The sequence below is a fragment of the Oryza brachyantha genome, chromosome 7, assembly GCF_000231095.2.
Source record: "Oryza brachyantha chromosome 7, ObraRS2, whole genome shotgun sequence".
Classification (NCBI taxonomy): Eukaryota; Viridiplantae; Streptophyta; class Magnoliopsida; order Poales; family Poaceae; genus Oryza; species Oryza brachyantha.
The window spans coordinates 13,785,041-13,807,624 of NC_023169.2; the positions used below are offsets into that span (position 1 = coordinate 13,785,041).

At 43.2% G+C, this 22,584-nt stretch overlaps 3 protein-coding genes across 3 annotated transcripts; 1 reads left to right on the plus strand and 2 right to left on the minus strand.

Moving 5' to 3' along the window:
• Positions 1–4,564: 4,564 nt before the first annotated feature.
• LOC102722030 (cytochrome b6-f complex iron-sulfur subunit, chloroplastic) lies at positions 4,565–6,966 on the plus strand. Its single transcript, XM_006657760.3, has 5 exons — positions 4,565–4,669; positions 5,654–5,880; positions 5,988–6,105; positions 6,195–6,377; positions 6,538–6,966. Exons 1-5 carry the CDS (start codon positions 4,628–4,630, stop codon positions 6,637–6,639), a joined length of 672 nt encoding a protein of 223 aa, XP_006657823.1. The 5' UTR covers positions 4,565–4,627; the 3' UTR covers positions 6,640–6,966.
• Positions 6,967–7,545: 579 nt separating this feature from the next.
• Positions 7,546–9,310, minus strand: LOC102715498. The gene has a single exon (XM_040526036.1). It carries the CDS (start codon positions 9,195–9,197, stop codon positions 8,070–8,072), a length of 1,128 nt encoding a protein of 375 aa, XP_040381970.1. The 5' UTR covers positions 9,198–9,310; the 3' UTR covers positions 7,546–8,069.
• Positions 9,311–19,978: 10,668 nt separating this feature from the next.
• Positions 19,979–21,841, minus strand: LOC102715776 (potassium channel KAT4-like). Its single transcript, XM_040526324.1, has one exon. The coding sequence runs from the start codon at positions 21,839–21,841 to the stop codon at positions 19,979–19,981; it is 1,863 nt and encodes a 620-aa protein (XP_040382258.1).
• Positions 21,842–22,584: the final 743 nt, after the last annotated feature.

Below are 22,584 nucleotides of genomic sequence, written 5' to 3' on the forward strand. Positions count from 1 at the left end.
GTCTTCTAAATATATCTTTCACTATGATTTATATTAAATATATACAATAAATAAATAGACGTTTCCTTTTATTAAATTAGTCTTTATAGCCCATATATACATGTTTTTCTAGTGCTTCCAAACTAAATATCTTAAAAGATATTACTAGTTAAAGCTTTTAAAGTATAATCATAGTCCTGTCGAAAATAACGAGAATTATGAAACTCGAGAGTGTCTCCAAAGTACTAATATAATAATTAGATGTACGCAAAATTTATATCCCTCCGTTTCGCAATGTAAGGCTTTATAGCATTGTCTAGATTCGTATGGATGATAATGAATCTAGACACATATATAAATTATACACATTCATCAATGAATCAATGAATAAATTTAGTCAAGACTAAAAAGTCATACAATATGAAACAGATATAGTATTGACAAATATGGTACCCTAAAATCGGTTCTCAAGTATGATAAAATTTTCCTAGTTAGATACCTTTAGCTTAGCTTCTGTCTATTTGAATGTTTATTAGAGAAAATATTCACACGACGTATATGAGTTTGGTGAGCATGCATGAAACCAATGTATATCTAGCTTTCTTTAAAGTACATATATATCTAGCTTAAACACGCAGTGGCACATGGTATCCATACGGCTGGTGGCTCTATCAAAAGATGCAACCATATGGCCTGCATGACCCAGCCAGGATCTCCTAGCTAGGGTTGGTGCTGTAGTGCCAAAGTGCCAGCAAGATGAGGCCCAGAGAACATTCCAAAACCGCTTTAGCTTCCTCCCCTTTTGTTAGCCCTTCTTGGCCTCTTCGGGCCACAGCACCTCGGCAAATTAGAGTAGATTAATTATGAAAGCTCACTTATCATTTGCACGCCATCACACCGGCCGTTTCAACCTGGCAATGCCTCATCATTTGCATTGTCCTGCGTTGCTTTTCGCCGGGTCACTTGCACAACTTGGTAGATACATACGCTAGCCAGCCAGCCAACCGGAGCGTAGTCCAACCGAGCTGTCTTGACTAGCACCTGCTGTTCTACATCTTCAAGAGGTAGCAATTTTATTCCAGTGTTATTTTGTGGTATCTTTCGTGTATATATACTACTATGTCATAACGTTATAAAAGTACCATGAGACAAAAAAAATACATGCACGTCATAGACAGAAATTAACTTTCAGAAAGTCTAATTAACACATACATGGGACAACTAACATGCATATATGTAGCCTGGCAGTACGTAATAAGTAGTACATTCTCTACTCTACTCAACCGGAAGGCCCAACTCCAAATGATGCCTCGTCTCGAAATTTTTTTATTAATTAAACCTTTTTAGCAAGTAATTTTATTAATAAACCACTCGCAAATTTTTTCCGAACCTTTTGGCCGTGCCAGTGTTGGTGGCGTGGCAAGATAACGCTGTCACGTAATCTGATCGGCGTGACAGTCTTGTCATGCCAATGTCAGTGGCGTGGCAAGACAATGCTGTCACGTATGTGTTAATGACGTGCCACTGATAATAGCATGACAAGCCGTTTCATCACGTCAGTGTTGGTGGCGTGGACAAAAGGTTTGTACGGTAGAAATATTTTCCCCCAAGATTTAGTAATAAAATTATTTATTAAAAGGGTTTAAAAATAAAAAAAAAATCCCTCGTCTCCCCGATCTCCATCGCTTTGGGCGCGCAGGCCTTGGCTTGCCTGCTTGCTTTTGTGGACAGACGGACGGACGGACGGATGCCCTCTACCAACAGCACTTTGCATAGGCGCAAGAGAAAGGCCTACGCAAAAGCAGCAAAAATGAACGCCCCAAATGTGGTGCGGCACAGTGTTGCTGCTGCATGCCCCCCTGCAACTGCAAACCATCTCCTAGTGATTCAGATCTTATACTTTATATTACTGTTTAAGTTATATATGATCCTAATAAAACGGAAGATCTATATGTCAGTGAGCAGTAATGGACCTCTCGTTCCATCCGGTAGGCCATGCAGATGCAGTGCAGCCACGCGCATAGACAAACAAACATTGAACGGCAGTGGAGAGAAGGGAGACCTCTCCATGTTTTGCCTTCCTCTATTCATTGGCCTACCTAAGCTAAGCTAGAAGCCTTTTTTTTCCCCCTCTCTTTCCTTGTCTCTCTTTGCTTTTGCCAAGCTTTTTTCCGGCCTTCATGTCCCTAGCTACGTACTCTTCGCCACTCGGCCTTGCATTGCATCGTGCATTGCCGGCGTGCGTCGCCTCGCCTCGTGTGTTTAATTTGACGAGCCGGTGCAGCAAGATAGCTAGCTAGTCACTTAGTCAGCAACATGGTGTACGTACTACTCGGTCTACTTCAACTTGATGAGTACAGGCAAGGCATTCATTCATATATAGATCGGGATCTGACCCCCTCAAGTGACGGGTCCATGCACAATTAGTTAGCCGTGTCGATCGACCATCCATCCATCCATCCGCGTGTACGTACCCTACATATTCCATCGCATTGCATGAGCATTTGTGGCTCGCCGGCCGGCCGCTGGTCCAGCAGCAGCACGCGTAGGTGACAAACGTGCATCGAACTCGATCGATCGGCCGGTCACAGCACATGCCTGGACCGTACGTATGTGAAAGAACTGGCTGGAGTGGAGTCGCTTGTGTACTGACAGCAACTGTATATGTGCTGCTGCACATATATATGCATGCAAGCCTGCAGTTTCGCTGGTACGGAATGGCCGTAGCAAGGCGGTTTGCACATGATGTGTGCAGCGACGGCCGTGATCCAGGAGAGATCAAATGGGGGGACGAGTACTGTATACATGCACGAGCTATATATGTGGGCTAGGTAGCTAGCTGCTAGTGTGGCCCTGGGCCGGTAGCTAGCTAGCTATATAGCCGGAAGAGATCGTGTCGATCGAGTAGAGCAGCCAGGGGATGAATGATGATACTTGATAGCGTGTGGGGGCTGGATGGACCGATGGATGGCCGGAAATCCGCCGATCGATCGGCTGCAATGCTGCAGGGCGGTCATGCATGCATATCGGTGATGGGCCTTAGTGACACACCAATTTCTGTAGACAGATTAGCAAGGTGAAAGTGCTGATCGAGAGGTGGGTAATTGGAAGAGACCGGGACTCGATCGATCAGCGGATGGCCAGGATGATCCGGATGGAGATCGATCGAATGCTTGTACGTGATGCCGAGCGATCGAGGCGACGAATGTGCATTGGCGTGCTGCCGCATGATGGTGTTGGCCGCCCTTCTCCGGTACTGCATGAGAGCAAGGCTAACAATATAGCTAACAAGTTGACTATAAGATTTTTTATAGTCTTATCTTAGCCCACCCATATACTAGTTAGCTCTTCATCATTAATGCAGGACACATATATCACTCTCACAGAGTTTTTTGGTTCCTGTGCCCAAGTTGGCTATAAGCTAACAGCCTGCTTACACTCTCTCATCCCCTCTCTCCTTCACATAAGCGTATAACCAGCTTATAGCCTGCTACTCTCTCCATATTTTTTTATGACGCCGTTGACTTTTAGATCCACGTTTGACCATTCGTCTTATTCAAAAAATTATATAATTATTAATTATTTTATTATAATATGGTTTATTATTATAGAAACTTTAATTATGCATTATAATTTTGCATATTTGGATATAAATTTTAAATAAGACGAATGATCAAATGTGATTCTAAAAGTCAACGATGTCATATATAAAAATACGGAGGGAGTAGTATACTTGTTCTGAGTATGATGCGTTGATGTGAGGAGGACTGGCCGGCGGCAGGATCGATCATGGCCGCGAGCGCCCCCACCCAACCGGGGCGCCGGCCGCTTTGCGTGCGCGCTTTTTTCGCCCCACGCAGGCGGCACAATTATTACGGCTGCGCGCGTACGCGTTTCACGTTTCGCCGCTAAGTGGAGTCCATCGGCAACGAGATAGTGGGCTGGGAGGAGTCCGGTTCTGATCCGATCCACTTATTACTTTCAGCAGGCCTCTGTAGCGACCCAAGAATTAATATGGGCCAAGTCACAAACCTAAGGTGAATAGGTTCTCAAAAAGTCTACGTATGCTCCCTCAGAGGCCTGATTTTGCTCATGCTTGACGGACGGTTCGAACGGAAGTTCCATCCTATATGCCATCCACATTGTATGTTGACCTGGACATGCATCTACGGGACACTCGTATGGCTTTACAATCGAAGGGATGACCATCGTATCGTCGATCTCCCGGCTGGTCCGTCCGCGGGTTGATCGATCCATCCAACCAAACTCCCACCCACCCTGCCCGGCCCGCGTACAGCGTCTCGCCACAATTTTGGCCCAAAACCCCGTCTGGAGCCGGACGGACGTAGCTACCCACGGCCGAACGGGTTCACCGTTCACCCGGCCACGCAAAAGATCTCTCTGCTCTGATGGCTTAAACCGATAAGGCCATTATACCGGCGTGGGCGTGTGGCAGCCAAGCCGCGCGCGGCCCCCCCGCCCGCGCAACATGTGGCTGTCGCGGCCGGGTCGCTGCGCATCAACCAATCACCGGCCGGCCGCGCGCGAGCGCCACCCGGAAAAAATATAACCCCCCCGGCGCCTCATCCGCAAGCCTGTGGTCACGGAGGCACACGCATCTGCTGCTGAGCGAGCTATCGTTCCAGACATGGCCTCCACCGCGCTCTCCACCGCCTCCAACCCTACTCAGGTCAGCACTCCTCCTCCTCCTCCTCTTCTTGCTGCTGCTGCTGCTCTCTCGATCTCAGTGTTAAGCCTGAACGCTATTAGCGTCTTTGTTCTGCGGCGGCAGGGCTGCTGAATCGGAATGATTATTGAGATTAAGCAAATTATCATGGTCTTTCAGTCCTGAATGGCAGTAGTACAATTTTTGTTTTTCAATAAGAGATGTTAAGGAGTAGCTTTTGTACTACCTTGTTTGATGTTCCAATTCAACACTATACCTGTCCTGGAGAACTAAACTGATGCGATGGAATGCATTTACCAACAAAGGGCATAAGGATTCAGATGATTGACTAGCACTAGCTTGTACCTAGAACCCTTACCTTTCACCGTTTGCATGTTCCCGTGATATATCATATATGCCAGGATAGGTTACAGCCTGTGGGAACGATCCAGACAGACATCGAAACGGAGCCACACGTATACATGGACTGCAAAGTCAGTTGGACAAATTTCACATCCACAGTATATGTTGTGTGAACCTTGATTCAAGTCTTGCCTCTATTTGGTTTCTGCAGCGTAAAATTGCTTTGAATCTCAGTGAAATTAGTAGTAACAGGAGGAAAACAAAAAGAGACGTGATCTCGAGTGAAGCATTACGATCGAACTTAGAACAAAACTACTAATATTTTGCTACAAAAGAAAACACAAGTCCAACATCCATGTAGACTGAACAATGATCAACATGGACAGGTTGATCAACAGATCAGAGTATTTAGTGGCTAGCTAGGTGTTTTGATGTGTATAAAGTGAATTGTTCTTTTTTTTTTCTTATCAGCTTAGTTTTTTTAGTCTAACTAGTCGATACATACAACTTAACATGATATCAGAACTAAAAGGGTATAAAGTGAATTGCTCATATTTCTCTATCAGTTCTAGGCTTTCGGGTGAAACCAATCGGTATATTTAACAACTGCAGCTAACACAGACCCACCATTGTTGCACTGCGCAGCTCTGCAGGTCGCGTGCCTCGCCGGGAAAGCCGGTGAAGGGCCTGGGGTTGGGCCGGGAGCGCGTCCCGAGGACGACGATCACATGCCAGGCCGCGAGCAGCATCCCCGCCGACCGCGTCCCGGACATGGAAAAGCGGAAGCTGATGAACCTCCTCCTGCTCGGCGCCATCTCGCTCCCCACCGTCGGCATGCTCGTCCCCTACGGCGCCTTCTTCGTCCCTGGCGGGTAAGACCGGCCGCCGCGCCGTCCTCGCCGCGGCCGCTGCGAGCTTGCAAGTTAGCTAGAGCCGATCGAGCTGACGTCGCCCGGGATCGCGTTCTTTGTTCCCGCAGGGGAGGTAACGCCGGCGGCGGGACGTACGCCAAGGACAAGCTCGGCAACGACGTGATCGCCGACGAGTGGCTCAAGACGCACGGCCCCAACGACCGCACCCTCACCCAGGGCCTCAAGGTGCGTGCCTAGCTAAATGCGAGCTCATGAGAAAACGAATGGCGACGACGACGACGACGACGATCTCATCTGTTCGTCCGTGCGTGCAGGGTGACCCGACGTACCTCGTGGTGGAGGCCGACAAGACGCTGGCCACCTACGGGATCAACGCCGTGTGCACGCACCTTGGGTGCGTCGTGCCGTGGAACAACGCCGAGAACAAGTTCATCTGCCCCTGCCACGGCTCGCAGTACAACAACCAGGGCAGGGTTGTCCGTGGACCTGCTCCCCTGGTACGATTCTGATATGGCTTGCTCCAGTCGCAAGATTCTGAAAAATGGCTTGCTGAACTTTGGATCTTGCATTCTTGTTGATGAAAACACCATCCAATTGCTTACTGAAATGAAGTGAACTGTTGCGCTGAATTGAGCTGAATTGTTGTGTATGAAACAGTCGCTGGCATTGGTGCACGCCGACGTCGACGATGGCAAGGTCCTCTTCGTGCCGTGGGTGGAGACCGACTTCAGGACCGGTGAAAACCCGTGGTGGTCGTAAGCTATAGCAACATGATCCATTTCATCAGCAGCAAAGTTCGCTTCTATCATCAGCTTGTAGCTATAAATCCCCTGTACTGTCTGAGAAACACGCTGCTGTAAATCCCCTTGTTTTCCATGTTATATGTACACACACTGTCACACTGTATGAAAAGAGCATAAACCCTTTTCACTGCATAAGTAACCCTTTTGAGGATTATGAATTCCGTGAGATGGAAGCCCTTTTGTAGCTGATCAAACCTGACACTTTCCTGAATATGACCTCTGAAACTGAAAGTCTGATGAATCCAGGGCATAGGATAATGTATGTAGCATTGTTTGGGAGCAATCGCGTGAACTTGATTTGTTTGACCATTGAGAAACAAAAGCTGAATTGGTTCTCTTTGTATGGAAAAACATGATTTATGGAACCAATTTATATAGAAAAATGATAGAGGGCACTGTTGGCTTATGGACTTCTGAAGGATGGGCGTAGCTTTTGTCTTCAGAAAATGGAACTTTCCTTTTCTTCCAAGCCATTACCGAACATTCGTTTTATCTTTGCATGCCATTCAAAGTTCAGAATCATCCACAGAGGCTGCTTCAAAAGGATGTGCACTTGAAAATCTAACATCACTAACTACCATCAAGTAATCAAAACCATAAAAAACACAAACCAGATCTTCCAAACGGAATGGACAAATTATCAGCACAAACAAACTAAAACTAATCTCTGGATCAAAGCTATAGGCTCCGTCATTTCGTTTTTGGAAGAAAAGACGAAATAACTTATTTGCAAACGGAAATAAGCTATGGTTAAAACTTTTATATACATGTTTACAGTGATTAAAAAACAAATATTGCATAGTAAACTACAATAAAAAAATCACAAAATAAACTAAAAAAATAAGCTTTATTCAATTTTTGGTTATAAAAAGTGACAGAAGCGAAACGGTGGGAGCCTACCATGTCTCTTCCAGTGCACAGGACACAGGTACACAGTAGAACATCACAAGAATGGGGTCACAACTCACAAGTATGATAATCCATGGAGCATCCATCTTTATGCACACAAAATTTCACTTCCTCAGGTAGGAACCACCTAGAACATATGAATCCATATTACATTAACTTGATACTAATTAATCACACCAGATGTACTTACTATTATATAATAATAACTATCCAATCTATTTTCACTTGACCGAAAATTGCAATATCAATCCATCCTCCTCCGCTCCACCTCCCTCATCTATACATCAACCCACAGAAACCAACCAAGATATATAAAAATAGAAATAAAAATTCACCACACGGCAATGGCAATGCAAAAATTTCTTAGTAGGATATGCATATGCAATCACGAGAATCAAAGAGCTCAGGAGTCGGGACCAGCTCAGCTCCAGGAACAGCTCATGCGCGCCGTGCTCTGCCTCCCTCCACTTGCGCGGCCTACGCGGGGTGGGCCCCACCTTCCGCCGGCGGCTTCCCCTCCGACGAGTAGACCACCGAGCCGGGCGGCGGCGCGTGCCCGTACATCATCGGCGGGAACGGCTGCATGGGGTGCGGGACGCCGTAGACGCCGCCGGTGCCGGTGGTTGAGTAGAGATCTCCCCGCGCCTCGCTTCCTCCGCCACCGACAATGTGATAGACTGGACCTGGCATGTAGCCGCCCTGGGAAGACGGATCGAGGTAGTGGTGGACCGGGCGAACGGGGACGTAGTACACCTGCTGCGTCATGTACGGCGGCGGCGGTGCCGGCCATGGTGTGGTCTCTGTGACGTACGGGGCCGGCGGGGTGGAGCGAGAAAGCGCGTCGTCCTCGCCGTGCGCCATCTCTGTTTCGACCTTGGGGCGGGCTCCTCCTGGACCGGGGCTGGGCTCGTCGGAGGTGGTGTCGAGGCCGAAGAGGTAGTCGGGGACCTCGGAGATGATCGAGGAGGCCTCGGATCGGCCCCGCTCGATGGGCGCCGGCGCGGGGGCGTTGAGCGCGTCGACGAACCACTGGTCGGAGGAGGCGTCGCCGGCGCAGGCGCCGGAGAGGACGGAGCCGAAGGCGGCCGCGGAGTGGTCCGGCGAGGAGGCGAAGAGGAAGAGGCGGAGGCGCGGCGGCTTGAGGGTGGCGGCGGCGAGGCCCTGGAACCTGTCGATCTCCTCGATGAGGTTGTCCACGTCGTCGTCGGAGGTGATGGAGATGAGCGCGTCGAGGTCGTCCTGGGGGAGCTGGTACCTGAGCGCCGGCCAGGTCCCCCCCTGCGGGAAGAGCGCGGGCGCGACCTTGGCCAGCGCCGCGACGAGGACCTCGAACGTGGCCGCCCGCGGGACGGAGACGATGCGGGTCTCCCCGCCGACGTAGCGGAGCTGGTGGTCCCCCGGCCTCGGCAGGATGCGGCCGCCGAAGCTGCACATCAGCCGCACGTGCTCTGCCCCTCCCCCTCTACCCCCACCGCCACCTCCACCTCCACCATGCCCATGCCCGTTCCCGTGCGCCGCCGGGTGCGGCAGTGGCGGCGTGTGCTGCCCCCCGCCGCTCCCGCCTCCCCCGCCGGCCCGAGGGGTGGACGAGGCCGACGACGACATGGACGGCGACGAGATGCGGGCGGCGAGAGCTGCTGTCGCGGCCGTGGAGGAGGAGGAGGGCTAATTGCGAAGCGGAGGCATCGGGATTTGGGAATCGCGAGCGAACGCGAAAGCGAGAGGGTGCGGGGGGTCGGGCCGGGCCAGGTGTAGACGCAGTGGCAGATGGATTCTCCGTTTGGTTCGGGTGGGACCCAGTTTCCCATTCTGGTGCCTCTCAGCTACACCCCACGGGATCCGATAGCCTCCTGCTGGTAGTTAGCTCCTTTCAAAAAGTTTTTTAAAACACATTACATCAAATTTTTCAACGTCTAAATACAACATTAAATATACATAAACATTAAAATTAATTATATAGTTATAGGAAAATTATGAGTCAAATCTTTTGAACCTAATTAGTACGTGATTAGCTATAAGTGCTATAGTAACCTACATGTGCTAATGGTAAATAATTAGGCTCAAAAGATTCGTTTCGTAGTTTATTAACAGAATATGTAATTTATTTTATAATTAGACTATGCTTAATACTTTAAATGTATCTACGTATATCCGATGTAATGTCTTTTTTAAAAAATTTTGCATGCCCTGTTAAGTTTCTGAAAAGAAAATGGTTTGGTATCGTATCGAATATTTAATCGGATTTCAGACATATTTTTTAATACAAATAAAAAACTAATTTCATAACTTGACTATAAACTACGAGAGGAATTTATTAAGTCCAATTAATCCATTATTAACACATATTGATTACGGTACAAATAAAAAAATTATCTTGCGATTTCAATGAAACCGTGCAATTAGTTTTTTAATATATATTTAATACTTCATGTATGTGATGAAAGATCGATGTGATTTTTTGGCAAATTTTTTGTCAACTAAACTGGTGTTTCGGCTTTTGAATTTCGAATTTTTGAAAACCTTGTTCACTTCCTGAAATTCGAACCTGGTAGTAATGAAGAAATATAAATTAGATTAGCAAGCGGCCAAGAAAAAAAATGAAATAATAATGGTGGTTGGATGATCCAGGACCCGATAAGGGGGCAAAATAATTGATCCCATGGACATTCGATCTTTATATCTTACAGTTTCCCTCGGGAAACGACAGTCCTATTGTATTTGCTGCCTGCTTTTGACGTGAACGCAGCAGCAATTTGTTCCCAGACGTTTTTTCTGCCCTTCGAAAATTCCAAAAGCAACCCAAAAATACAAAAAAAAAAATAAAGCGAATTTGGTTCTGTCAATTTTAGAAATGACAAGAGAAAACGCACGCACGAAAGTTTCAAAATCTCTCGTAGATGCGAGGTCGCGTACGTGCGCGGCGAGAGTCGGAGGGGAAAAGGGTGGATGGATGGGTGCGTCTGAGTGAGCACGACAAGCCATGATACGCAAGTACTACACCAAACGTTGGTTTATTATGTGCCCGCGTACGTCGATCTGGCCCATCTGTCTTTGCCCTTCTTTTGCGTTCGTGTTCTTCGCTTTGCCCGTGATCTCTTTTTTTTTTCTCTTTTTTATTTTTTTCGGTTCGTAGTCTTATCTTTTGATCTATACTTATACTTATAGATAAGTTTAAATTTTCAATCTTAAATTTAAGTTGATTTTAAATTTTTCTAACATTGACATTTAGGTCGTTAAGAATACATATATAATTTTTTATTAACAAACATTTTTTTGTTTGTAAATATGTCTTTTGTCTTTTTTTTATGAAACATCGCCCAGTATTTATTTTTACAGTAGTAGTATTATTTTATTTTGCCAGCGATTAAGGATTATTTGCTTTAGAGGAATTTAACTGTTTACTATCGAAATCCTATAAAATTCATTTGATTACAAAGGAGTTGCTAGAAACTTCTGAGAATTTATATTTTGGTCTTGCAAGCTCGCCTCATTGCTGCTCTTCGTATTTTTAGTGAGCTCACTGAATTAGATTTAGAAAGAGGGTCCTATAGATTAAGAGAGATGGATGGGACAAGAGTAATATGTTTATGTGGATGATGGATAACCATCAAGAAGGGCTAATACTAGTAGCTCAAGAGAATGAGAATCTATTGCCAAACTTTAGGGGGGATGTCAAAAGGTTAATAGGGGGTGATTGTTTAGCTTATTCAAGAAAAAATGCAGATAACATATTTGTAAATAAAATATATTTTGCGAATTATATATATATATATATATATATATGTTGTTAGTGAGATAAAAATAAGGCTGAAAAATAAGCTACGATAAAAAAAACCCTATAGCCTACTCTAAATTTAAAGTTAAAAATTAAAATTTTAGCTTATAAGTATAAGCATAAGCTAAAATATAAAGCTGATATTAACACCTGCGAGGTAAAAGGATCGCGATGGTGAGACAATGGCGTGTGTGTGGTTGCTTGCTTGGGGATAGGCGGCTTGAAAGCAAACATAAGATTCATTGTTTTTTCACGACATTTTACCAACACAAGCATCACCATCAACATGTAGTATTAAGAACATAAACGCCAACTATCCCTAGCGATTGAAAGCATTCGATATGGAGCCAAATGCAGAAAGCACACAGGGTGTTTTGATGTTTTTTATGCTTTTGTCTAGCTTGGATATCGTGTAGCTTACTACGAATCTAGCTCAAAAGTGTTTCTTATCTTGTTAACCTTCTTTTTCATATGATATCACCGAGTTGGCAAGTTCTTTGTGTCCACTCAAGAATGTAGTAATCCATGGCAATTTGCTCCAAATTAAGAAAAAGGTGCCTACGTCCCATCAGTGCTTGAAGATTAGATTGTGTGATAACATTTTCTAGTAATTAAAACTTTAAAATTATCTATCCATTCCTCTTGTTGTGGCAAATTAATGATAAATTTTCAGCGGATGCTCTTTTTTTTTATGTCATCTAGTATTTTTGCACTGATCTCGACCATGAACGGCACATTTGTGGAAAGAAATTAAAATGAATTTTAGCTAGCTGTATCCAAATGGTTAAGGAGAATATATATACTATGCTTAATCTATCATCATTTCCATTTGACTAATTTAATCAGAGAACGTGGTGCTGATCAGACCAAAGTGTAAAATATATAGCTGAATCCAGCAGGTAATTATTTTTAAATGGTTGTATAAAAAAAAGAGAGAGAGAGCAATCATTCTTCATGTTGGCAATCGTACTCTCCGGTGCATGAAATTATTTGGTTTCTGATCTGGATGCTGTGTCCCATCCGGGTCGTGGTGGGCCCAGGAAAGTCAAATACCAGTCATGCTGACTTGGCACCAGCTGGTTTGTTAATCCTATGGGTAGCAAGTGGGGCCCACAGTGCAAACTCGTGAGCAGTAAAGTAGCAAAGGAAAGTTAATGAGCTCAGCTGGCCGGGCTATCAGACGTTAATGGGCCCTCGCTAATAGTTCCTAGATTTTTTTGGATTTTATTTATTAAATAATTCATAAAGTTGATTTTGTATTTCAAAAAATCGCACTTCTAATCTTCTACCGTCCTCTGGGAGGGCGGAAAGCCTATGTGGCTAACGACTTGGCGGACGGAAGGGGAGGGGACAACGGCGGCACGGCGAAAATATTCATTTAGACCCTTGCCGTCCTTTGTATGGGCTGCAAGGGGCAAGGGCCTAAACGCAATTTTTCGCGCCCCGCCATCATCTCCTCCACTCCTGTCCGCCTCGACGTTAGCCACGTAGGCTTTCTGCCCTCCCAGAGGACGATAGGGGTTAGAAGTGTGATTTTTCAAATGCAAAATCAAATTTGTGAATTATTTAATAAATAAAATCCAAAATCCAAAAAATTCATAGTTCCTACGGTCACGAATATGGATTTTTTTATTTTTTTTATTTTAATTAGTAAATAATTTACAAAACTATATGCTCAAAGTTAGAAAACATAAACTATTCAATAATTAATTAATAATAAACTTTTTATGAAAATAAAAACATACGCTATCATTTTTTCAAAAATACTTTAAAATATGAAATTACTATGTGCATATTTTTATTGATGTCATAAATTTTAAGATTTTATAAAATTATTCTAACAAAAATATATGTTCAAAGTTAAAAAAAATGAATGACACAAGAAAACAGTAGCGACATATATTTGTAACTGGAGGGTCGATTGGGAAAGGAAGCCGTAAATAATAGTATCATGCTCACTCTATTTCATAACGTAAGACTTTCTAGTAAGTCGTAGCTATCATGTAATTGATAGGGTTAACCGATCACGAGGACCTATGATGAAACCCATGGTTATATAGTTTAGCAATGAATATAACACTAAAAAAATTTAAGTAAGATTAATGTATTCAAATAACTCGACACCGGTGAATTGATTGTCTAACTCTACTATGCTTTCTAGCCTTACATAAATTTATATAGTTACTAATAAATCAAGACATATAAATAAATTACATACATTCATCCATCAATGAATCTAGATAAAACTAAAAAATTTTATTATATGAAACGGATGTAGTACTTTGTTTGTCTAAAATACAAGCATTTTTGAAGTTTTTACGGGATCAAAGACTAGAGATGAAAATTAATCAGGCGATTATGATTAATTATGATGAGAAAGCAGATGAATAAATTTAATAAAATATGATCGTAATTGTTTGGAACGAGAAGTGCAGGTGAATTAGGCCTACGATTTTGCTCATCGGCGTGCGCGTCAATTCCCAGCAGTTCCAGCCGCACATCCAAGGCAGGGGCCATGTATGTGCGCACATAGCATCATCTATCTCACTGCCTGCAGTATAATTTTTGTGCGTTCGGCTGTTCTTCTTATCATCTTATTTTCTTATTTTTCGAGCCCATGCTATCCGAACTGCTAAATGGTGTATTTTTTGTAAATTTTTTCTATAGAAAAGTTGCTTAAAAATCATATTTATTTATTTTATATTTTTTATAATTAATAATTAATTAATCGTGCACTAATCTATTACTGTATTTTTTTGCAGGATAACTAACCCTGCTACCCCTCCAGCCGAACGCGGCATAAGAGGGTTTCATTTCTGTCACTAGACATCCATTCTGACTTCATCAGGGTCATCTTTACCTCGTGGGTGGGTCAAAATACATAGATATATAATTATGTGGGAATACATAGATATGTAGTAATTATGTGGGGTCAATTCTTATGAATTCATGTACCTTTTTACTATTTTTCACATGCTTAAGGTGGGTTTTGCAAAAAAGCTGTGGTGTTAGCTGACCTCAGTACCCACAGTCCGCCACTGGTTAGTTTTGTATGTATCTAAAATGGTTAGTTTTTTATGTATCTAAAATTTTGACTCTGTATATGATACTCCCTTCATATTTATGTATGACACTGTTGACTTTTAGGATTACGTTTGACCATTCGTCTTATTCAAAATTTATATCCAAATATACAAAATTATAATGCATAATTAAAGTTCCTATAATAATAAATCATATTATAACAAAATAATTAATAATTAATAAGACGAATGGTCAAACGTGGACTAAAAATCAACGACGTCATATAAAAAAATATGGAGGGAGTAATATATTACCCATGTTCTATTTGATTAGATGTTTTGGCTCCTTTTATGTTTATATAAGTGCTAATAAATTTGGCATATACATATATATATATATATATATATAATAATAATATTCATTAATCCATGAATTAATCTTGATATGGCTAAAATATCTTGTCACATGGAATATACAGAGTACATGAACTTTATAATATAGGGTTAAACGAGTGCTATAAAAATTTAGCTAAATATATAAAATATATTCATTTATCCATGAATTAATCTTGATAGAGCCAAAACATGGAACATACAGAGTTAAACTTGAATTTTCAAAGCATCATCCTTTCTACTGAAATTTAAACTCAAAATAAAAAAAATCAAAAATTGAAAGTTTCAGCTCAAACTCGACACTTTCAACTCGAATTTTAAAACTTTTAATTGAAAATTTCAACGCAAAATTTGAAAATTTCAACTTATAATTTGAAACTATCAACTATTTTTTTAAAAAATATTTCAGCTGAAAATATTTGAAACTATTAATTCAAATATTTATATATTATTTTACAATTGAAAAAATAAGTATTAATGATAATTAGGATTAACGATAGACCGTACATTCCGCCGCGGCGCGCACTTGCATATTATCCAGACCCGTGGGCACATAGATAGACTTTGAGACAAAAATTTGATATCAGAGGTAGTTGTATTTTGAAATAATGGAATTTTTTGCGATTCATTAAGTTTTGGAGAGCTCAATTTTAGTTGGAGCGCATTTATGTTCCATTGAGTTTCCTTGAGAATGAACTTTATTCTACATTCATAATTGGGCTAGACATGGTAAGTTAGGGCATTCACAATGCGATAACTAGAATAGTGTTCATAGAATTAAATGAATTACCATATAGGATAAAAGATGACGTGTCAAATGAGAAAATAAAGAAAGAGAAGGAAATCATGTTTTGCATGAAAAATGATTTTTGCACAATACCTAAGATATGAGAGATGAGTATCATTAAATTTATATGTGAATTAATAGTATTTGTATTGTAAGAGTGATATCTAATACTAGTTTCTTTGTGACATGCAGGATGTAGAAATTATGACTAGTTTATTGCATTAGGATTGCTCTTAGTCTCACTATTAAATAAAATCCAGAAATTTCGAAAATAAAAATCACTTGGACAGGAATTCAATGGGCTGAAAGGCCGAACCGTTTTACAAATAACTTTTTGAGGCCGAAAATCCCAGCATATTCCCATAGGTGGGCCCATTCCTACATATGGGCCGGGAAGTCGGATGGCCCAGAGAAACGGAAGTTGCGGTGTTAAACCGCAACCAATCGAGAGCAACACCAGAACAATCCTACACAAAGCATTTTGCTCTATCCCGTACACAAATAATTACAGCAAAAAAAATCAGTTTTACCAATCTGAAAAATGCAATATTACAGCAACAAAAAGAAGGAGAGTGCTGCTACTGTAATGTACTTTCGAAATTTCAGTTTCACAATTAAGGGGACGTATCAATCCACATCGCAAACAAAACGAGTGCGTATCTGAATTTATATAGAGATGGAACTGGGAGAGGCATAAATCGATGAATCGAAGGTAGAGGGAAAAAAATTGAAACTAGACAAATTTGCAGAAGAAAATATAATGTATTGGTAAAGGGGAAAAAAGTTAAAAGAAACTAGGATGTGTGATCCGGCACTGATCCTCTTCCACCATTCCTCCGCAGGTTCAGCAGTCGTGGTCCAAAACCCCTAGCCATGCGAAAGTGATGAAGCTGGCACAAACCTGCTCCCCTAATCAGAGTTGATTTTTTTGGTTCAATTTTTGACTTCTTGGTTATAAATTCAAGTCCTTTTGAGTTTTTTTCTTCTCTAGACATGGACAACGAGGCGGCAAAGACGGAGCTAGAACAAAATCTAGAATGACGTCACTTACTTGCTTTTTAATGTTTTGGATTAAATTTAAGCGGCTACGAGTTCCTAAGCTTATATTGAGAGGTGTGCATACATAGTGAAAATAGATAAGCTCAAACTAATTTTTTAATACCGGGTTCCTGGAAACCCCTCTTTATAACTCAGCTCCGCCCCTACGAGATGACATGGAGAGTTTTTAGTAAGGGAAAATATTTGTTACCAACTGTCACAACAACAAAAGTCACAACAACAAAAGGGTATTTTTTTTATAAAAATAATACTATTTAAATAATAAAAATAAAATATATGACATATGAGAAAATGGAAAAAATAGAACATATCTAGCTATGCATTGTCGACATGGCCCTTATCAAATACAAGATGAACAATGAGGCCCTATCGAAGTAAAGAGAGTTTGACAGATCCACGTGGGGATTATTGAACTCTAACGAACTTACTCAGTTCAATAGGATTCCTCTGCACCAGACTTATCGAACTTGGTAGATCTCGAGCTGGGCCATGTTGATAGCCTCCCTATCGAACATACAGATATCGACATATCTCATATCAGCCCGACCAGGTTAGATAGAACCCTACTTCTGTAATTTTCATATTCCAACCTTATTTTTGTCATTTTCTTTTTAAATGGCACTATTTTTAGAAAATCACAAAAGAGAGTGTGTATGTGGATTATAATGGTATTTTGGAAAGTCATACGTTGTCAGTGGTATTTTGGTGAGTGCACGTTTGCAATAGTAGAATAGCAGATTGTACAAAGATACCAAGCGATTAATCAATGTTTTAGAGTAACAGCTGTTTTGTGCTTAAACGCTCATATATTTCTGGACCTTCCTCAAACTGAAGAAATAATGGTGTTTTTAGGGGCTATTTAGTTCCTAAAAATTTTCACCCAAAAATATCATATCAAATCTTTGGACATCTAAATAGAGTATTAAACATAGATAAAACGAAAAACTAATTACAGAGTTATGTGAGAAATCGTAAGACGAATCTTTTGAGCCTAATTAGTACGTGATTAGCCATAAGCGCTACAGTAACCTACATACGCTAATGATGGATTAATTAGACTCAAAAGATTCATCTTGCGGTTTCCACGCCAGCCGTAAAATTTGTTTTTTTATTCGTGTCAAAAACTCTTTCCGATATCTGATCAAACGTCTGACGTGACGTGTAAAATTTCACCAACTAAACGCTCTCTTTATTGTAGTGTAGGCCAAGAAGCTACCTAAACCTTCAGTGTGAAGAGTACTAGCTTGTTCATCAGGTTTTGCTGCGATTCCTGCAGCAGTCAGCAGGGTCACCATCAGCGGTTTTGCTACCTTCAGAAGATGCCTGAGGGTGTTTGTGTTTTATTCCCTAGTTACATCGGATGTTTGGATACTTATTATAGTAAATATAGACTATTAATAAAATTCGTCCATAATCTTGGACTAATTCGCGAGATGAATCTAATTAGCCTAATTAATCCATGATTAACCTATGTGATGCTACAGTAAATATTTGCTAATTATGGATTAATTAGGCTTAAAAAATTCGTCTCGCGGATAAGCTCTCATTTATAAAATTAATTTTTTATTAGTCTATATTTAATACTTCAAATTAATGTCCAAACATCCGATGTGACATGGGGCTAAAAAGTTTAGTTCCATCTAAAGAGCGAGAATGCTTCACGATGTGCAACTTGGAAAAGATCAAAATCAATGCTACATTTGAGAGAAAAATTCAAATTTTAGCTTTTAAGCATAAATAAAAACGAAAACATGAGGTTGGTTTGAAGGGGCATAGGTCATGTTTGTAATTGTATGTTTGCAGTTTGCCTAATAAAAGCGCATGCAGAAAAGTCATTAACACATAATTAATTAAGTATTAGTTATTACATACTTAAAAAATATATTAATAGAATTTTTAAAGAAAATTTCATATAATATTTTCGGGTAAAAAACGCATTGTTCGCCCGGAAAAAGAGAAATATTAGCCCCAGACGACAGTTGCGAACGCGCATGCATGTTCAGGGTCTGAATTTCATGTGTTGCATCTACCGTCAGACTATCCACCAGAGTATGGGTACAACCGTCAGCTAGGGCTAATTTTTCTCAAGTACGCGAATGTTTATCGAAATGTTAAATAGTGTTTCTATAAAAACGATTTTGATTTTATATGAAAGTTGTTTAAAAAATCTGATTAGCCTATTTTTAAAGCTTACATTATCTAATAATTAATTAATTATGCGCTAGTGGCACTTATTAGCCAAAATGTAACATGCAGTTACCAACGTGCCCATATGCTAGGTGGCTGGCTGGAGCCGTGGATACTGTACATCCATCCTCCACGGTTAATGGAGGATCAACCAGTTTGTATAGATGGTCATAATGGAGGATCAACCAGTTTGTATAGATGGTCATATGCCCCGAGGCCCAATGCCCTAGCCTGAGTACGGTCTGGCACGCTAGGGATTAGGTCCGTGCTAGCTCGGCCTGACTGTTGGGCCATGTCTGGGCCGATGCCTTGGCCTTGGGCCGGCCTGGCACGACTCGGTGATGCAAAAAAGAATTTAAAGGATCTAAAATAGACTTAATAACGCTTAGGTCAAAATGAGAGTTATATAAAATAGGCTTATTTTAGCCAAAAGACACAACCTAAAGAAAAGGGAGGAAAAATAGACTTATTTGTGCAACCCAAAGAGGAAAGGAAGAAAATATAGACTTATTTATGCTTCGGCCCATCATGCTATTGGGCCGGCCCAGAACAGCCTGAGGCTTATTGGGCCATGCCTAGGCGATCGATGTATTTCGTGGGCCGGCACAACCCAGTGTGGCTATTGTGTCATGCTGGTCCGACGGGAGTAGGCACAAGCCTGGCCGTGCTTGGGCCGGGCCGGATGACCATTTATAGTTTCGAGTACAGCATAGTGGTTAATGGATGATCGCTTAGTTCTTTTCACTGGACATGTTTCTAGCCTCTTTCCTTTTACCTTTGTTTTTTTTGGTTTGTTTCTACTTTCTTTATTTCTCTTTTGCTCTCCCCTGTTTGTTTACCCTGTTTTTATATTGCCTTTGGCCACCATTTCTAATGAAGTGGGTATAAGGTAGAGTCTCTCTACATTTTTGCGTTAAGAAAAAGCCTCGAGGGAGATCATGTGGTGGACTCCTTTCGTTGGCGTTGTCTATGTGAAACTCATTTAGTCGTTTCGTTATTTTGCAAAACATATGGATAGTGTTCAGTCAACGAAACAAATTTTGACGATGAATCTCAACAAAGAAAAAAAATCTTTACAGAGTGTAAGAAGAATGAAGAGAGGAAAGAACACAACTACTCATACATTTACAATTCGCTGCAGCAATGCAGCGTATGGCACATCTTACAAACTAAAGAACAAGTGATCGCCATCTCTTATCACTTCGATGTCCTCTACCTCAGCGCCTTCCAAAGTAAGGATCCCTCCTGCAGCCTTTCCAAACTTCTTTTCGAAGAGCTTCATCAGTTCTTGCAGCGAGTCTGGGAGCAAGACCAGCTTCCCCCTTGAAGCTGCGCCGGTCTCACTGAGAAGTTGCTCATGAATAACCACCCGTTTGGGCTCCTTGCAAGGCAGCATTTTGCGAGCAGTCTCCTTCGATTCATCTACATCGAGCATGGTGGCTGCCCTTCCCAAAATCGTTGTTGGCTTTCCATTCCAAAGAAGATCACTGACAAAAGCCGCCTCCTTTGTTTGCAACTTCATAGATTCAAGGTACCGGATGAAGTTGGAGAAGACGACGCACCCATCTGCGGTGTTAGGCCGGACAGTCTGGAGGAGATGGGCGCGGCTTATGCGAGCAACCTGGGTGAGCGTCCTGCTCCGGACGGCGAATGGCTGCGGGACGCCGAGCATCACCCCGATCTCCCCTGCCATGCCCCGAGGTCCGATTCTCATCACGTGCCTCTCCTTCCCGTCTGCAAGGGTTGCCGTCCATGCCTCCACTTCGCCGGAGACGACGACGTAGCAGTCCGTCGAGGACTCGTTCTCCAGGATAATGTTCGCCTTGGCGGGAAAGGATTCTGCTTTCATCTCTGCGACCAGCTGCACGATGAGGCTGTCGGAGACTCCATGGAACAGGTAGCAGCTCTCGATCGCTCCCCTGAACAGATGCTGCATGATGCCCAGCCGCGTGGCCTTGGGCAGCTCGGACAGCACCTCCTGCTGCAGCTGTTCCTCTGCCCCGAACCTGAGCTGCACGCTGTCCATCATCTGCTCCCTCATCGGCTCCGGCAGCCGTTTCGCGCTCCCGAACTCCGACGCCCGCCGCACCATGTCCCTCATCCTGAAGGTGCTGGACGTCTCGTGGACGACGAGGTTGGTGATGTTGCCGATGATGTAGGACGCGAGGCCCATGTTGAAGAGCATGAAGGCGATGCTGAACAGCATCTCGCCGGTGTTGGCGGCGTGCAGGTCGCCGTAGCCGACCGTGGCGAGCGTGGCGACGGACCAGTACACCGCGTAGGTGTAGCAGAACCACACGCCGCGGTGCTCGAACCCACCGACGACGCTGCCGATCCAGGTGAGCTCCTTGACGCCGTAGTTGAACGCCATCCACAGGTAGATGCAGGCGGCGAAGTGCAGCGCGAACAGCGTCACGCAGAGGATCTTGGTGAGCCTGGTCCACAGGTAGCTGAGCCTGACGTTCTTCTCCAGCTCCGAGCAGAGCTCGCCGACGCGCCATAGTCGCCACAGACGGAGAAGATTGAGGAACCCCCACAGCCCTCGTCTTTCGTCGGTCACAAGCCGGTGGATTATTTGAAAAGGAATCGTCGAGACCACATCGAGCGCGAAACGGGGCCGTCTCAGGCACCCAATGGCGATCTTCACGCGGTCGGTTACGAGGAGGCCGGCGGAGGTGTCACGGTACGGGAGGAGGAAGAAGGAGATGACAATGTCGATGGCGAAGAAGGCGTCTACCACCAGGTCCGTGGCAACAAGCGGGAGAGACGCCGCCGCTCTCTCCATGGCCAGCTCGAACAGCGACGCCCACGCCGAGTACAGCACCAGCACGATGAGGAACTTCTGCCACCACCTGTAGATGCGACCCCGAGGGTCGACGATGAACAGTCGTCCTAGCGAGGAAGAGGCCTCAGCGTGTGCCGATCGGAGAGGTTCGTTTCTGGCAGCAGCAGCAGCAGCCGCCGCCATGGCAGAGCTCACCGTTACCGGCAATATCGTCGCCGATGTGCTGCTCTGTCTCGTCATGCTGCCCACCTTTTCTGCTAGAGTTCTTAAGCTGGTGTAGCGTTGATGAAGGCTACTAAATCAATCTGCAGGCTAGCTATATAACATGACGCTATCTGCACGCAGGATGGCATCAAGATGCACAAGAGAGTAATTCGCCATGATCTGTCATGCAGAAATTGTAGGATTAGAACACAAGAACTAAACCTATGAGTGAATGGTAGGAGCAACAAAATCAATCCTGGTAGGAGTAGGACTCCTTATCCTAGTAGGATTCATTCCATTACCAAAAAAATAGTAGATTCATTCCCTTAATCTTTAAAACTGGATTTAATTTAACGCTTTTGCTATTCATCAGGTGCCTGATAAATTTAAAACTATCAGTCGAATTTCGTCTAGTCCGATCAGACAAGGGATACCGTGCTATGGATGGATCACCAGTGCTGGACCCTGACGGAGGCATGCAGCTAGGTGGCCGCGCATGGTCGACGGCGAGCTCCTCGGCCCTCGGCTGGCCACCTCGCGCCGTAGCCGCCGCCACCACCACCGCCACCGCCATGGTTTTCTTTTTGCAGGGGAGGGCATCCAAGGATCTGGGAATTTCGACCGTTTAGCTCGTGTGGTACGGCCTATTATTTTTCTGATATTAAGCACACGCTATGATCGAAAGATAATTTCTGAGTAAAATTTTCATCTAGGTATGCATAATAAATTCCAACAAACAAATTAAGTCCTTCTTGGTATATTCTTTCGTTGGACACCCT

Coding starts and splice junctions, on each gene's coding strand:
- LOC102722030 (XM_006657760.3), top strand. CDS start 4,628: ATGGCCTCCACCGCGCTCTCCACCGCCTCCAACCCTACTCAG. Junction 5,881..5,987: donor GCCTTCTTCGTCCCTGGCGG/GTAAGACCGGCC, acceptor TTGTTCCCGCAG/GGGAGGTAACGCCGGCGGCG. Junction 6,378..6,537: donor TCCGTGGACCTGCTCCCCTG/GTACGATTCTGA, acceptor TGTATGAAACAG/TCGCTGGCATTGGTGCACGC.
- LOC102715776 (XM_040526324.1), bottom strand. CDS start 21,841: ATGACGAGACAGAGCAGCACATCGGCGACGATATTGCCGGTAACGGTG.
- LOC102715498 (XM_040526036.1), bottom strand. CDS start 9,197: ATGTCGTCGTCGGCCTCGTCCACCCCTCGGGCCGGCGGGGGAGGCGGG.